Raw genomic sequence first — 14917 nt, forward strand, 5'->3', positions numbered from 1 at the left:
TCCAGCGAACACAGCAGTGCTTCCTACAGAATCTGAGAGAAGTGGTCATACAGACTCAGTTTGCAGCATTTGGACATTGGGAGCCACCACTTCTCCCAGACTGCCCAATTGTTTCTGGATGACTTCAATCGTCAGAGGTCTTTCCAATTAGCTTAAACCTGCTCCCCCACAGTTTCCACCCAAAACTTTTAGTTCTGCCCTCTAGGCTTGCACAGAACATGCCTTTTCAGAAGATAACAATGATAACTCTCTTCAGCCCATTACTGCTTTTCAGGTTAAACAGGCCTCTTCTTCCTTCATTACGCAGGCATTGATCCTCTGGGACGATAGAAAGAACATATGCTCTGGGGACAGGTAAACCAGATCTAAATCCATACTTCACTCTAAACACTATGTAACCCTGAGCATATCGCATCTACCTGCCAGGGATCCTGTGAGGATTCTAAGGGGTCAAGTATGTAAAGTTTTTATCATAGTTACTGAGAGACAGGGAGATTCAGTGGATGGCTCCATGCTCACTGCTTTCCTGGACAACATGCTCTCTGGATATCAAGGGAAAAAGACTTCATGAACCCCATCAGGCTGTCCCTAATGCCTGCTAACTTCACAAAGAAGAGAGTATAATAGAAGAACACTGGACCTATTAAAAGATGTAAAATAACCATAAGACATACCAAGGACTCAAAAAAGAAAATCCAGTGGACTCACAGACAGACTTCCTGATGGGGCCAAGGCAGTGCCCCCTTCTCTACCATCTTTGTTGCTCTCTTCTTCAGAGCCAGAGTCCAAGAAAGGTCCCAAAGTGCTAATATCAAGGATTTGGAGTAGGTAATAAGGAGAAAAATGCAGAGTTAAAAAGAGCTGGACTACGAGTTGGGTTTTGAGAGCTCTCAGTCTTTTCTTTCTTGCCCATAGTGTAACTCTAGACAATTCTCTTCCACTCTGTGGGCCTGCATTTTCTTAGCTGAGAAATGCCAATTCTAAGATCTATGTGGCTATAAGTGAATACCATAATGCATTTATTCATTCATTGTTTTCAACAAGTGTTCACTGCACAGTCTGGACGTAAAGAAATCACAGCCAGTTCCTACTTTCAGAGGTCTCATGGTCTGTAAAAGTTGCCAGTGTCATCCAATAGAGGAGATAAATTAAAAAAATACTTAGTTCCAACTTATCATGATAAACATTATGACAGAAAAAAGGAAGCAGAGAGGCTGTGAGAATATAAGGGAGGGGGCTCAACTACCCAAGGAGAGGAGTGGGAAAGGCTTCTTGGAAAGTGGGTCCATTCTCTTCACAATGCCACAGACTTGTAGGACTTGTATGTCCTCTGCTAATGTCTTCCACCTTCCCAGATGATGTCAAGAGAAGGACTCTGAATACTGGATGATCAATTTACATTGCTGACCTATAGGTTGGTGTCCTGGGTGAAGGAACATGCTGTCCTTCTCTGATTTATTGCCTGTGACTCAGCCCTACCCAAGTCAATAAAGCACAGAGTGAAAACCTACCCTCCCTAGCACAATCAGTATGCTGCTGGATGGTTCCTCACCCCTCTCAGGATATATTAAACTCTTGTTCCTGGCCTTAGCTGTCCTTGTGGTCCTGACTCAGGCTTCCCCAGGTAACGAGATCATGGAGAGGAGGGAAAAAGGAATAACAGTGGGGTTCAACTCATAGAATCATCGGAAAACTAAACATATATGGGAATGAGGACAGCTCAGAGGGATGGTGCAGATCTGGTGAAAAGCCTTATAATGAATATGCCCCATCGTAAAGGCAGACTGTCACCTCGACCATGATGGTGCTTCTCATTGGGGAACCTGGCAAACATCAGCAGAGTCCAGGATTTCTTTTCTTTCTTTTTATTGGAGTATAATTTCTTTACAATGTTGTGTTAGCTTCTGCTGTATAACAAAGTGAATCAGCTATGCGTATACATATATCCCCATATCCCCTCCCTCTTGCATCTCCCTCCCACCTTCCCTATCCAACCGCTCTAGGTGGTCACAAAGCACTGAGCTGATCTCGCTGTGCTATGTGGCTGCTTCCCACTAGCTATCTATTTTAGTTTGATATTGTGCATACGTCAATGCCACTCTCTCACTTTGTCCCAGCTTACACTTCCCCCTCCCTGTGTCCACAAGTCCATTCTCTATGGCTGCATCTTTATTCCTGTCTGGCCCCTAGGTTCTTCAGAACCATTTTGCTTTATTTAGATTCCATATATATGCGTTAGCATATGATATTTGTTTTTCCCTTTCTGACTTACTTCACTCTGCATGACAGACCCTAGGTCCATCCACTTCACTACAAATAACTCAATTTCATTTCTTTTTATGGCTGAGTAATATTCCATTGTATATAGGTACCATATCTTCTTTATTCATTCATGTGTCGATGGACACTTAGGTTACTTCCATGTCCTGGCTATTGTAAATAGTGCTGCAATGAACATTGTGGTACATGACTCATTTAGAATTATGGTTTTCTCAGGGTATACGCCCAGGAGTGGGATTGCTGGGTCATATGGTAGTTCTATTTTTAGATTTTTAAGGAACCTCCAAACTGTTCTCCATAGTGGCTGTATCAATTTACATTCCCACCAACAGTGCAAGAGGGTTCCCTTTTCTCCACACTCTTTACAGCATTTATTGTTTGTAGATTTTTTGATGATGGCCATTCTGAGTGGTGTAAGGTGATACCTGATTGTAGTTTTGATTTGCATTTCTCTAATGATTAATGATGTTGAGCATCATTTCATGTGTTTGTTGGCAATCTGTATATCTTCTTTGGAGAAATGTCTATTTAGGTCTTCTGCCCATTTTTCTATTGGGTTGTTGGTTTTTTGGTATTGAGTTGCATGAGCTGCTTGTATAATTTGCAGATTAATCCTTTGTCAGTTGCTTCATATGGAAATATTTTCTTCAATTCTCAGGGTGTCTTTTCATCTTGTTTATGGTTTCCTTTGCTGTGCAAAAGCGTTTAAGTTTCATTAGGTCCCATTTGTTTATTTGTGTTTTTATTTCCATTTCTCTAGGAGGTGGGTCAAAAAGGATCTTGCTGTGATTTATGTCATAGGGTGTTCTACCACTGTTTTCCTCTAAGAGTTTGATAGTGTCTGGCCTTACATTTAGGTCTTTAATCCATTTTGAGTTTATTTTTGTGTACAGTGTTAGGAAGTGTTCTAATTTCATTCTTTTACATGTAGCTGTCCAGTTTTCCAAGCACCACTTATTGATGAGGCTGTCTTTTCTCCATTGAATATTCTTGCCTCCTTTATCAAAGATAAGGTGACCATATGTGCATGGGTTTATCTCTGAGCTTTCTATCCTGTTCCATTGATCTATATTTCTGTTTTTGTGCCAGTACCATGCTGTCTTGATTACTGTAGCTTTGTAGTACAGTCTGAGGACCAGTTGCCGATTCCTCCACCTCCGTTTTTCTTTCTCAAGATTGCTTTGGCTATTCGGGGTCTTTTGTGTTTCCATGCAAATTGTGAAATTTTTTGTTCTAGTTCTGTGAAAAATGCCATTGGTAGTTTGATAGGGATTGCATTGAATCTGTAGATTGCTTTAGGTAGTAGAGTCATTTTCACAATGTTGATTCTTCCAATCCAAGAACATGGTATATCTCTCCATCTGTTTTGTATCATCTTTAATTTCTTTCATCAGTGTCTTATAGTTTTCTGCATACAGATCTTTTGTCTCCTTAGATAGTTTTATTCCTAGGTATTTTATTCTTTTTGTTGCAATGGTATATGGGAGTGTTTCCTTAATTTCTGTTTCAAATTTTTCATCATTAGTGTATAGGAATGCAAGAGACTTCTGTGCGTTAATTTTTTTTATTGAATGGTTTTTTTTTCTTTAATTAATTAATTAATTTTGGCTGCATTGAGTCTCGTTGCTGGGCTTTCTCTAGTTCTGCTTAGTTGCAGTGTAGGGGCTTCTCATTGCAGTGGCTTCTCTTGTTGCGAGCACGGGCTCTAGGTGCGCAGGCTTCAGTAGTTGTGGTGCACAGGCTTTAGTAGTTGTGGCACATGGGCTTATTTGCTCTGTGGCCTGTGGGATCTTCGCTAACTAGGGATAGAACCCGTGTCCCCTGCATTGGCAGACGGATTCCCAACCACTGCACCACCAGAGAAGTCCCCTGTGCATTAATTTTGTATCCTGCTACTTTACCAAATTCATTGATTTGCTCTAGTAGTTTTCTGTAGCATCTTTTTTTTTTTTAATTTTTATTATTATTTTTTTTTAATGCTATTCTTGTCTGCTTACATTATTTTTATGTATGTATGTATGTATGTATGTATGGCTGTGTTGGGTCTTCGTTTCTGTACAAGGGCTTTCTCTAGTTGTGGCAAGCGGGGGCCACTCTTCATCGCAGTGCGCGGGCCTCTCACTATCGCGGCTTCTCATTGCCGAGCACAGGCTCCAGACGCGCAGGCTCAGTAATTGTGGCTCACGGGCCGAGTTGCTCCGCGGCATGTGGGATCTTCCCAGACCAGGGCTCGAACCCGTGTGCCCTGCATTGACAGGCAGACTCTCAACCACTGCGCCACCAGGGAAGCCCTGTAGCATCTTTAGGATTCTCTATGTATAGTATTATGCCATCTGCAAACAGTGACAGCTTTACTTCTTTTCTGATTTGGATTCCTTTTATTTCTTTTTCTTCTCTGATTACTGAGGCTAAAACTTCTAAAACTATGTTGAATAATAGTGGTGTGAGTGGACAACCTTGTCCTGTTCCTGATCTTAGAGGAAATGGTTTCAATTTTTCACCATTGAGAATGATGTTGGCTGTGGATTTGTCATATATGGCCTTTATTATGTTGAGGTATGTTCCCTCTATGCCTAGTTTCTGGAGGTTTTTTATCATAAATCAGTGTTGAATTTTGTTGAAAGCTTTTTCTGCATCTATTGAGATGATCATATGGTTTTTCTCCTTCAGTTTGTTAATATGGTGTATCACATTGATTGATTTGCATATATTGAAGAATCCTTGCATTCCTGGGATAAACCCCACTTGATCATGGTGTATGATCCTTTTAATGTGCTGTTGGATTCTGTTTGCTAGTATTTTGGTGAGGATTTTTCCATCTATGTTCATCAGAGATATTGGCCTGTAGTTTTCTTTTTGTGACATGTTTGTCCTGTTTTGGTATCAGGGTGATGGTGGCCTCATAGAATGAATTGGGGAGTGTTCCTCCCTCTGCTATATTTTGGAAGAGTTTGAGAAGCATAGGTGTTAGCTCTTCTCTAAATATTTGATAGAATTTGCCTGTGAAGCCATCTGGTCCTGGGCTTTTGTTTGTTGGAAGATTTTTAATCACAGTTTCAATTTCAGTGCTAGTGGTTTGTCAGTTTATATTATGTATTTCTTCCTGATTCAGTCCCAGAAGGTTGTGCTTTTCTAAGAATTTGTCCATTTCTTCCAGGTGTCCATTTTATTGGCATATAGTTGCTTGTAATAATCTCTCATGGACCCATGTATTCCTGCAGTGTCAGTTGTTGCTTCTCATTTTTCATTTCTAATTTTATTGATTTGAGTTCTCTCCCTTTTTTTTTGATGAGTTTAGCTAATGATTTTTCAATTTTGTTTATCTTCTCAAAGAACCAGCTTTTAGATTTGTTGATCTTTGCTATTGTTTTCTTCATTTCTTTTTCATTTATTTCTTATCTGATCTTTATGATTTCTTTTCTTCTGCTAACTTTGTTGTTGTTGTTTTTTCTCTTTCTCTAATTGCTTTAGGTGTAAGATTAAGTTGTTTATTTGAGATTTTTCTTGTCTCTTGAGATAGGATTGTATTGCTACAAACTTCCCTATTTCCCCTTCCATTTTTTGGTGTGGTGGGTTTTTACTTTTCTCCTTCATCTGCTGTGTATTTCTCTGTTTTCTCATTTTGCTTCACTTACTCTGTTTTGGGGTCTCCATTTTGCAGTCTGCAGGTTCGTAGTTCCCATTGTTTTTGGTGTCTGCCCCCAGTTGGTAAGGTTGGTTCAGTGGGTTGTATAGGCTTCCTGGTGGAGAGGACTGGTGCCTGTGTTCTGGTGGATGAGGCTGGATCTTGTCTTTCTGGTGGGCAGGACCACATCCGGTGGTGTGCTTTGGGGTGTCTGTGAACTTATTATTATTTTAGGCAGCCCCTCTGCTAATGGGTGGGGTTGTATTCCTGTCTTGCTAGTTGTTTGGCATGTGGTGTCCAGCACTGGAGCTTGCTGGATGTTTAGTGAAGCTGGGTCTTAGCGTTGAGACAGAGATCTCTGGGAGAGCTTTCACCAATTGATATTACATGGGACCAGGTGGTCTCTGGTGGACCAATGTCCTGAATTCGGCTCTCCCACCTCAGAGGCTCAGGCCTGACACCCAGCCAGAGCACTAAGACCCTGTCAGACACATGGCTCAGAAGAAAAGTGAGAAGAGAAAGAAAGAAAATACAATAAAATAAAGTTATTAAAATGAAAAATTTTTAAATTATTAAGATAAAAAAATTTTAAAAGTAATAAAAGAAAAAGAGAGCAACCAAACCAATAAACAAATCCACCAATGATAACAAGTGCTCAAAACTATACTAAGATAAACATAAAAATCAGAAACTGGTCAGTCGTATACAGCAAACCCCAAGTCTACAGTTGCTCCCAAAGTCCACTGCCTCAATTTTGGGATTATTTGTTGTCTATTCAGGTATTCCATAGATGCAGGGTACAGCAAGTTGATTGTGGAGATTTAATCCACTGCTCCTGAGCCTGCATGGAGAAACATCCCTTTCTTTTCTTTGTTCGCACAGCTCCTGGGTTCAGCTTTGGATTTGGCCCCGCCTCTGCATGTAGGTCGCCCTCTGGCGTCTGTTCTTTGTCCAGACAGGAGGGGGTTAAAGGAGCGGCTGAGTAGGGGGTTCTGGCTCACTCAGGCTAGGGGGAGGGAGGGGTACGGAACGTGGAGAGAGCCTGCTGTCGCAGAGGCTGATGTGATGTTGCAATAGCCTGAAGCGTGCAGTGTGTTCTCCTGGGGAAGTTGTTTCTTGATCATGGGACCCTGGCAGTGGTGGGCTGCACAGGGTCCTGGGAGGGTTGTGGATAGTGACCTGTGCTTGCACACAGGCTTTTTGGTGGCTGAAGCAGCAACCTTAGCATTTCATGCCAGTCTCTGGTGTCCACGCTGATATCCACAGCCCACGTCCATCTTTGAAGCTCATTTAGGTGGTGTTCTGAAGCTTGTTTAGGTGGTGTTCTGAATCCCCTCTCCTCGCCCACCCCGAAACAATGGTCTCTTGACTCTTAGGCAGTTCCAGACTTTTTCCCGGACTCCCTCCCAGTTAGCTTTGGTGCACTAGCCCCCTACAGGCTGTGTTCACGAAGTCCTCTCCCTGGGATCTGAACTCCGAAGCCCGATCCTCAGCTCCCAGGCCCCACCTGCCCCAGCGGGTGAGCAAACAAGCCTCTCAGGCTGGTGATGCTGGTTGGCACTGATCTTCTGTGCAAGTATCTCTCCTCTTTGCCCTCTGCACCCCTGTTGCTGCACTCTCCTCCATGGCTCCAAATCTTCCCCTCCCCACCCACCCCCTGTTTCCACCAGTGAAGGGGCTTCCTAGTGTGTGGAAACTTTTCCTCCTTCACAGCTCCCTCCCAGATGTATAGGTCTCGTCCCTATTCTTTTGTCTCTGTTTTTTCTTTTTTCTTTTGCCCTACCCAGGTACGTGGGGGAGTTTCTTGACTTTTGGGAAGTCTGAGGTCTTCTGCCAGCATTCAGTAGGTGTTCTGTAGGAGTTGTTCCACATGTAGATGTATTTTTGATGTATTTGTGGGAAGGAAGGTGATCTCCATGTCTTACTCCTCTGCCATTTGAAGGTCCTTCAAAAATGATCTTCTACAGCAGGTTTATCAGGCAAAATAAAGAATCTGAGCACTTGAAAGTTGATCTCTTGATACTAGTTATGAAGGGATCTTTATAGTCCTTTCTGGTGTCCAAGTTCTTCTGCTAGTTTTCAGCCGGTATTCCTGATGTATCCATGGAGAGAGGTGAACTCCACGTCCACCTACTCCTCTGCCATCTTGAATATCTCCAGTGTTTCTTGAATGAATCCCCTTCCATATGCAGAAGCAACCCCCAAATTCCTAGTGTCCTTAATATCCTTGTCCCAAATGTCAACATATTCTCATCCCAGGCATCTATCACTTCCAATTGATACCACTCCTGTACCACATCTTGCACTAGCTAGTCCCATTACTTTGCCTCTCCATTGTTGTTTGGCTTTGAATCCTCCTTCAAATCAGTCAGAGGAGGCATGTTGCTCTTGTCTTAGTATGTATAGTGAAAATTTTGTAGGTTGATGTTGGTTATCTACAGGTTTGTAAAACAGGCTCAAGGTATGGAGCTTGGGCTACGACAGAAGATTCTGGATTCCAGATTGAACGTGGCCAAAGCACTCTAACAATATAACAGACTTCATGGCCAAGTGGTGAATAACTTTCTAACAAAAATGTTTTCCAATTGGGGCTTCCCAGGGGTTCTAAAGTTTATGATTTCTAATTCCATGATTTCCCTTTGGGTCATTGCTGTTGGAAGTTGCGTCCTTTTTTGGATCAGCTTTTCAAACTGAAAGTATTTGTTAATTGTTCAGTTGTTCTAGAAGCAAAAGAAGATAATCATGGGCTAACCCTGAGTTGGCTTCAGCCTGCCTTAAACTACAGTGAGGGCAATTGGAATAGATGAGGGAGTGCAGTCATCCTGACTCTGATTTTTTTCCAGTCCAGATGTCCTAGTGAGAAAGAAAAAATTGGGAGTTATCTCCTAGGAGGGGAATTTGGAGGAAAAAACAAGTAAAGGTAATCATAATTTAAACCAAGATATTATGGTCTCTCAACTGAACTTAATGTGCTGAGGAAGCTGGGTCTATACTCTGTGTTCTATTGACCTATGTAGAGCTTAGAACGTCTGCCTGCTGGTCAGCAGTACAAATTGATCATTCAGTGTTCAAACTACTGCTCCAGACATCATCTGGGTCATGCACCTAGAACAGTGCGTGGCACATGGTAGGTGCTCAAAAAATCACTGTTGAGTGAATAATGAATGCAGAGGGAAAAAACAGGTAATTGAAGGCATAGTCTCATTCCTTGGCAAGCATCTAGATTTGGGAACAAGGAGGAACCAGTGTTGGTGAGACTGAAAAATGATGGAGATGGAAATATCCTAAGCATAAAAATAAAGTCCAATTAGATCTGGTTGGAGGAAGGGCAATAACTACTCATATCTAATACATATCAAGACCAGCAGTAAGCATTCTACATGCACAGCTTTATTTGATATTCCCAAGAATGCCATTACATTTCAGTAGTTTGTTCCAACCATTATTACTACAATTACCAATGTCTTTAGTATAATTGTCTTTACTTTTTCATGTATTTGTTTATTTTGATAGATGGATGGGCCAGGAAGTGTGGTTATGGAACTGGAAGATGCAGGAAACATTGCAAAGAAAATGAGAAGAAGAAAGAAAAATGTGGGTTAAGAAAGCTTTGCTGCATCCCTGCAAAGCATAAACCATCAGAACCTGCCAAGAAAGAAGAGATGACCTATTGGGCTATGGCAAGTACAGCTAAGTATCAACTTAAGACTTCTGACAAGAGAATTTTGGCAGTTATTGTAATGAGTCAGTAAGATGGCTATCCAGGTCACCTGCATGGTCCTTAGATCTTTAGTATCTAAGGATACTGGGTCCTTACATGATCCATTAAAAATATATGCTCATTCCAGCTATCATTCTTTCTTGTCTCTCCAGTCCTCTATAGCTTAACATCCCTAGGTTGTCCCAGGGTATGACTGGGATATCAGTTCTCCTGGTAAACCAGTTTTATAGAATCTGAATCCTGAATTCCTAAGCCTCTGACTAGATGCTATAGGTCTCTGAATGTGGAAGTTTTCCAGGCTAATGCAAATTCCACTGTGGTCACACATTCTTATCTAATGTCTCATCCTGGATTGTTGAGACAGGCCAGTGTGATCCAGAAGTCCTTTTTTGCCTCTTTGGCTCAAGGTTTACCCCAAGGTTCTGCTTTATTGTCTCACTCTTGGAATTTGCCCCTTATCCCAACCCCTTAATCACACTTGGCTTTTAAAAGATTGGCATGCCTTCTGACCAGGAGACAACAATTACCTGTTCCAAACAAGTGGAAGGGGAAAATAGTAAAACAAGAAAACTAACTAACTAAACAACAAAAAAACCCTCAAATTTTACTGAGAACTTACTGTGTGCAAGGCCTTGTCTTAAGCACTTTACATATATAACTTCATTTTACCCTAACAATAGCTCCATGAGGTAGGAAATAGTATTGTGTCCTTTGGGCAGAAGAGGAAACTAAGTCACAGAGAGTTTAAGTGACTTGCCCCAAGTGGTACAAATATCTAGCTCAGTAGCAGGACTTTGAACCCATGATGCCTGAACTCAGACATTATTCTTCCTTAAGGTGGAAAAATGATTGCTGCAGTAATAAAAGCTTCCCTTTACTCTTCCCACCCAGGATCTACTTCCTTAATGTGGAAGGTGTAGTGAAAGGGAAAGTTTTGTGAGCCCCCTTGTGGTTAAAATGTGTAACAAACCCAGCACTAAATCCAGGCACAAGTAGAAATTATCCCCAGTTGCAGTTAAGGAGGAAGTTGTTCCCATTTAGCAGACAGTCTTAGTTTAGAGGCCAATGCCAGTCAGGGGTAAAGTTGAAAATTATCCCTAAACTCTGTTGACATAATAACTGGAGAATGTACACTGAAAACAAGGTACATAAATCATCAAATAATGGCAGTTTCTAACCCTTCAACTCATTTCTCAAAGTACTTTCACTTCAGTTCTCTAGTTGTTTCCCACTGTAATAATATGAGGTAACATTCATATCCCAAACCTTAAAGGATGTCCTTGGGATATCTGGGGAGTGGCTTAGAGACTGGATCTCAGGTTACCTAGGCACAGTGATTCTAATTAACACTTCAATTCCAACCCAGACTACACCAATGGCTGCAGATAATACCTACAAGCCTACATGTTTTTGAACTAAGTGTTTTAATGTATTTTTTGGCTAGAGAAATTATGCCCACAAGTAGACCCAGGAGTCTTAGAGAGTTTCATAAACATGACTCCATGTCCACAGTCCCAAAGAAGTGAAAAGGATGCAGGGGAAATACAGATATGTTAATAGGATGGGACTAAGTCACCTTACTACTCACTTTGTCCATCCCCAAAATGGAAGTATTAGATTATAAAATCCATATGCCTTTCAACTCTTAAAGACTTTTTCACTCTTTAAATTATGGTGAAAATCCATTCTTTAGCTATGACTTCAGAAGATGCCATCTTAGATAGCAAAGGCATGAAGAATGAAAAGAGACTGAGAAACAGGAGAGTACTTTCAACATAAGTACTCAAACCATAATCCTAAAATACATCCTAGATACCTTCTTCTTCCTCACTGCTCCCTGCCCCCACTCATCATGTCAGCCACAAAGAGTTTCCAAGTCTGCCTCCACAGCACCTATTCTCCATCCCTACCTCTACTATTCTAATTCAGCCATCATCTTTCCTTGACCATTGTTATGGGCTGAATTGTGCCCCCTCAAAATTCATATGTTGAAGTCCTAATCCCCAGTACCTCAGAATGGGACTGCATTTGGAGATAGGATAAACAGGTAATTTAAAGAGGTAATTAAGTTAAAATGAGATCATTAGGGTGAGTCCTAATCCAAATGACTGACATTTTTATAAAACGAGATTAGGAAACAGACACACCACAGAAGGAAATCCATGAGAAGACAGAGGAGATGGACATCTACAAATCAAGGAGAGAGACCTCAGAAGAAATCAATCTCACCAGCACCTTGACTTTCAGTTTCCAGAATTGTGAGAAAATTAAGTTCTGCTGTTTAAAGCACCCAGTCTGTGGTACTTTATTATGGCAACCCTATCAGATTAATGCACGCATACTATAACATTTGCATCATATTGACCTCTTTGTCTCTCTTTATGCCTTTGACTCACTCCAATCTTTCCATACAGTTGCCAGGGGATCATTTCTAAAACCCAAATCTGACATTTTTGTTTTTCCTTCCAAACCCTTCAAAAGCTGTACAGTGATTACAGGAATCAATTCTAAACTCCCTTTGTGATAATCCCCTGCTCACCTCAGTAGTGTCCCTTTCAATGCCCACCATGGACCTCACAAGCAACTTGTGTTCTTGGGAATTAATATATTTCTTGCCCTTTTTTATACATGTCCCCTTTTGCTGAGAAGGTTCTTCTTGCAAACCAGACTTATGCTTCTCTGTAAGCAACACCCAAACAGTTCTTCTACCTTCCCTAAGCCATATATATTCATTCCTTTTTTTCCTCAAGAGGAATCTTTATTTATTTTTTTACAAATAAAAATTGTATATATATTTAAGATAACATCATGATGATTTGATATATGTATACATAATCAACTTAATTAACACAGCCACCACCTCATATTGTTGCCCTTTAAAATTTTTTTTGTTGAGGTATAGTTGATTTACAATGTTGTGTTAGTTTCTGGTGTATAGTGAAGTGATTCAGTTATACATATATATATTCTTTTTCATATTCTTTTCCATTATAGTTTATTACAGGATATTGAATAGAGTTCCCTGTGTTATACAGTAGGGCTTTGTTCTTTATCTATTTTATACATAGTAGAGTGTATCGGCTAATCCCAAATTCCTAATTTATCCCTCCCCCACCTCCTTTCTCCTTGGTAACCATAAGTTTGTTTTCTATGTCTGTGAGTCTGTTTCTGTTTTGCAAATAAGTTCATTTGTATCATGTTTTAGATTCCACGTATAACTGATATCATATGTTATTTGTCTTTCTCTTTCTGACTTACTTTACTTAGTATCTCTAGGTCCACCCATGTTGCTGCAAATGGCAATATTTCATTCTTTTTTTATGAGTAACATTCCATTATACATATAACGCAGGTTTCCACTAGCTATCTATTTTACACATGGTACTGTATATATGTCATCCCAATCTCCCAATTCATCCCACCCCCCTTCCCCACCATGTCCACATGTCCATTCTTTACATCTGCATCTTTCTTCTTGCCCTGCAAATAGGTCCAGCTGTACCATTTTTCTTTTGATTTGCCTTTCTCTGATAATTAGTGATGTTGAGCATCTTTTCATGTGCCTTTTGGTCATCCATATGTCTTTTTAGGAAAAATGTCTTCTGCCCATTTTTTTGATTGTCTTGTTTGTTTTTTGATATTGAGTTGTATGAGTTTTTTATATATTTTGGATATTAACTACTTATCAGTTGTATGGTTTTCGAATATTTTCTCCCATTCTAGAGATTGCCTTTTAACTTGGTTGATTGTTTCCTTTGCTATGCAGAAGCTCTTTAGTTTGATGTAGTCACACGTTTAATTTTGCATTAGTTGCCTGTGCTTTTAGAGTCAAATTCAAAAAACCCATTGCAGGACTAATTTCACATAGCTTTCCACTATGTTTTCTTCTAAGAGTTTCTTCTAAGAGTTTTATGGTTTCAGGTCTTACATTTAAGTCATTAATCAGTTTTGAGTTGATTTTGTGTATGGTGTAATATGTCTTTCTTTTTTTCCCTTGGTTAAGTTTAGCTAAAGCTTTGTTATTTTGTTTATGTTTTTTAAAAAATCAACTCAGCTTTGTTGACCTTTTCTATTGTCTTGCTAGTCTCTTTTTATTTCTGCTGTAATCGTTATTATTTCCTTCTTTCTGATAACTTTGGGCTTAGTTTGTTCTTTTCCCAGTTCCATAAGCCATAAAGTAGGTTATTGATTTGAGATCTGTCTTTTTTCTTAATATAAATAGTTGGCACTAAAAACTTCCATCTTAGAACTGCTTTTGCTGCATCCCAAGACTTTGGGTATGTTTAGTTTTCATTTTTGGTTGTCTCAAGTACTTTTCAATTTCCCTTTTGGTTTCTTCTTTGATCCATTGGTTGTTCTGGAATGTGTATTTAATTTCCACATATTTGTGGATTTTATAGTTTTTTTCCTGTTACTTATTTCCAGTTTTATTCCACTGTTGTCAGGAAAGCTACATGATATAATTTCTATCTTCTTGAATTTGTTGAGCCTTGTTTTGTGGCCCAACATACAATTGATCTATCATGGGAAATTTCCACATGTACTTTAAAAGAATATTTATTTTGTTGCTGTTGAGTGGAATGTTCTGTTAATGTCTGTTAGGTCCATCTGGTCTATCATATTATTGAAATCCAGTTTTCTTATTGATTTTCCATAGGGATGATCAATCTATTTTTAAAAGTGAGGTATTTAAGATCTCTACTATTATTGTATTGCTGTATATTTCTCCTTCAGTCGTGATAGTATTTGCTTTATATATTTGTGTAATACAATTTTAGGTGTATATATTCATAATATTTAATTGATCCCTTATCATTATGTAGTGACCACCTTTTTTTCGTTTGACTAATTTTTACTAAAAGTCTAATTTTTCTGATATAAATAGAGCCACCTCTACTCTCTTTGGTTACCACTTGCATAAAATATCTTTTTCCATCCTTTCACTTTCAGCCTATGTGTGTTCTTAAAGCTAAAGTGAGTCTCTTATAGGCAGCATTTAGTTGGATCTTGTTTTTTCAATGCACTCAGCCAGTCTGTGTCTGTGTGTTTGAGAATTTAATCCATTCACATTTAATGTAATTACTGATAGAGAAGGTGAGCCCAAGATGGGAGAGCTGGAAGACCCTGAGCTCACCTCCTCCAGTGGGCACACCAGAATCACAACTGTTTACAGAATAACCATCTATGAGACAGACCTGGAGACTAGCAGAAAAGATTTTCCACAACTAAAGATATAAAAAGGAAACCACAGCAAGATAAGTGGAAGGGCAGGGATACAGTATAGTCAAGAT

The 14917-nt window shown here is 39.8% G+C and overlaps 1 protein-coding gene across 1 annotated transcript in view; it reads left to right on the plus strand.

Moving 5' to 3' along the window:
- The first annotated feature begins 1530 nt into the window (after positions 1-1530).
- Positions 1531-14917, plus strand: part of LOC114239253 (beta-defensin 115) — a 40891-nt gene continuing 27504 nt past the window's right edge. Inside the window, exons 1-2 of the mRNA XM_028169359.2 lie at positions 1531-1624; positions 9419-9535. Of these exons, the coding sequence (XP_028025160.2) occupies positions 1531-1624; positions 9419-9535 (211 nt within the window). The remainder of the gene's footprint in view (positions 1625-9418; positions 9536-14917) is intronic.

This window comes from Balaenoptera acutorostrata, chromosome 15 (genome assembly GCF_949987535.1).
Source record: "Balaenoptera acutorostrata chromosome 15, mBalAcu1.1, whole genome shotgun sequence".
NCBI classification, from domain to species: domain Eukaryota; kingdom Metazoa; phylum Chordata; class Mammalia; order Artiodactyla; family Balaenopteridae; genus Balaenoptera; species Balaenoptera acutorostrata.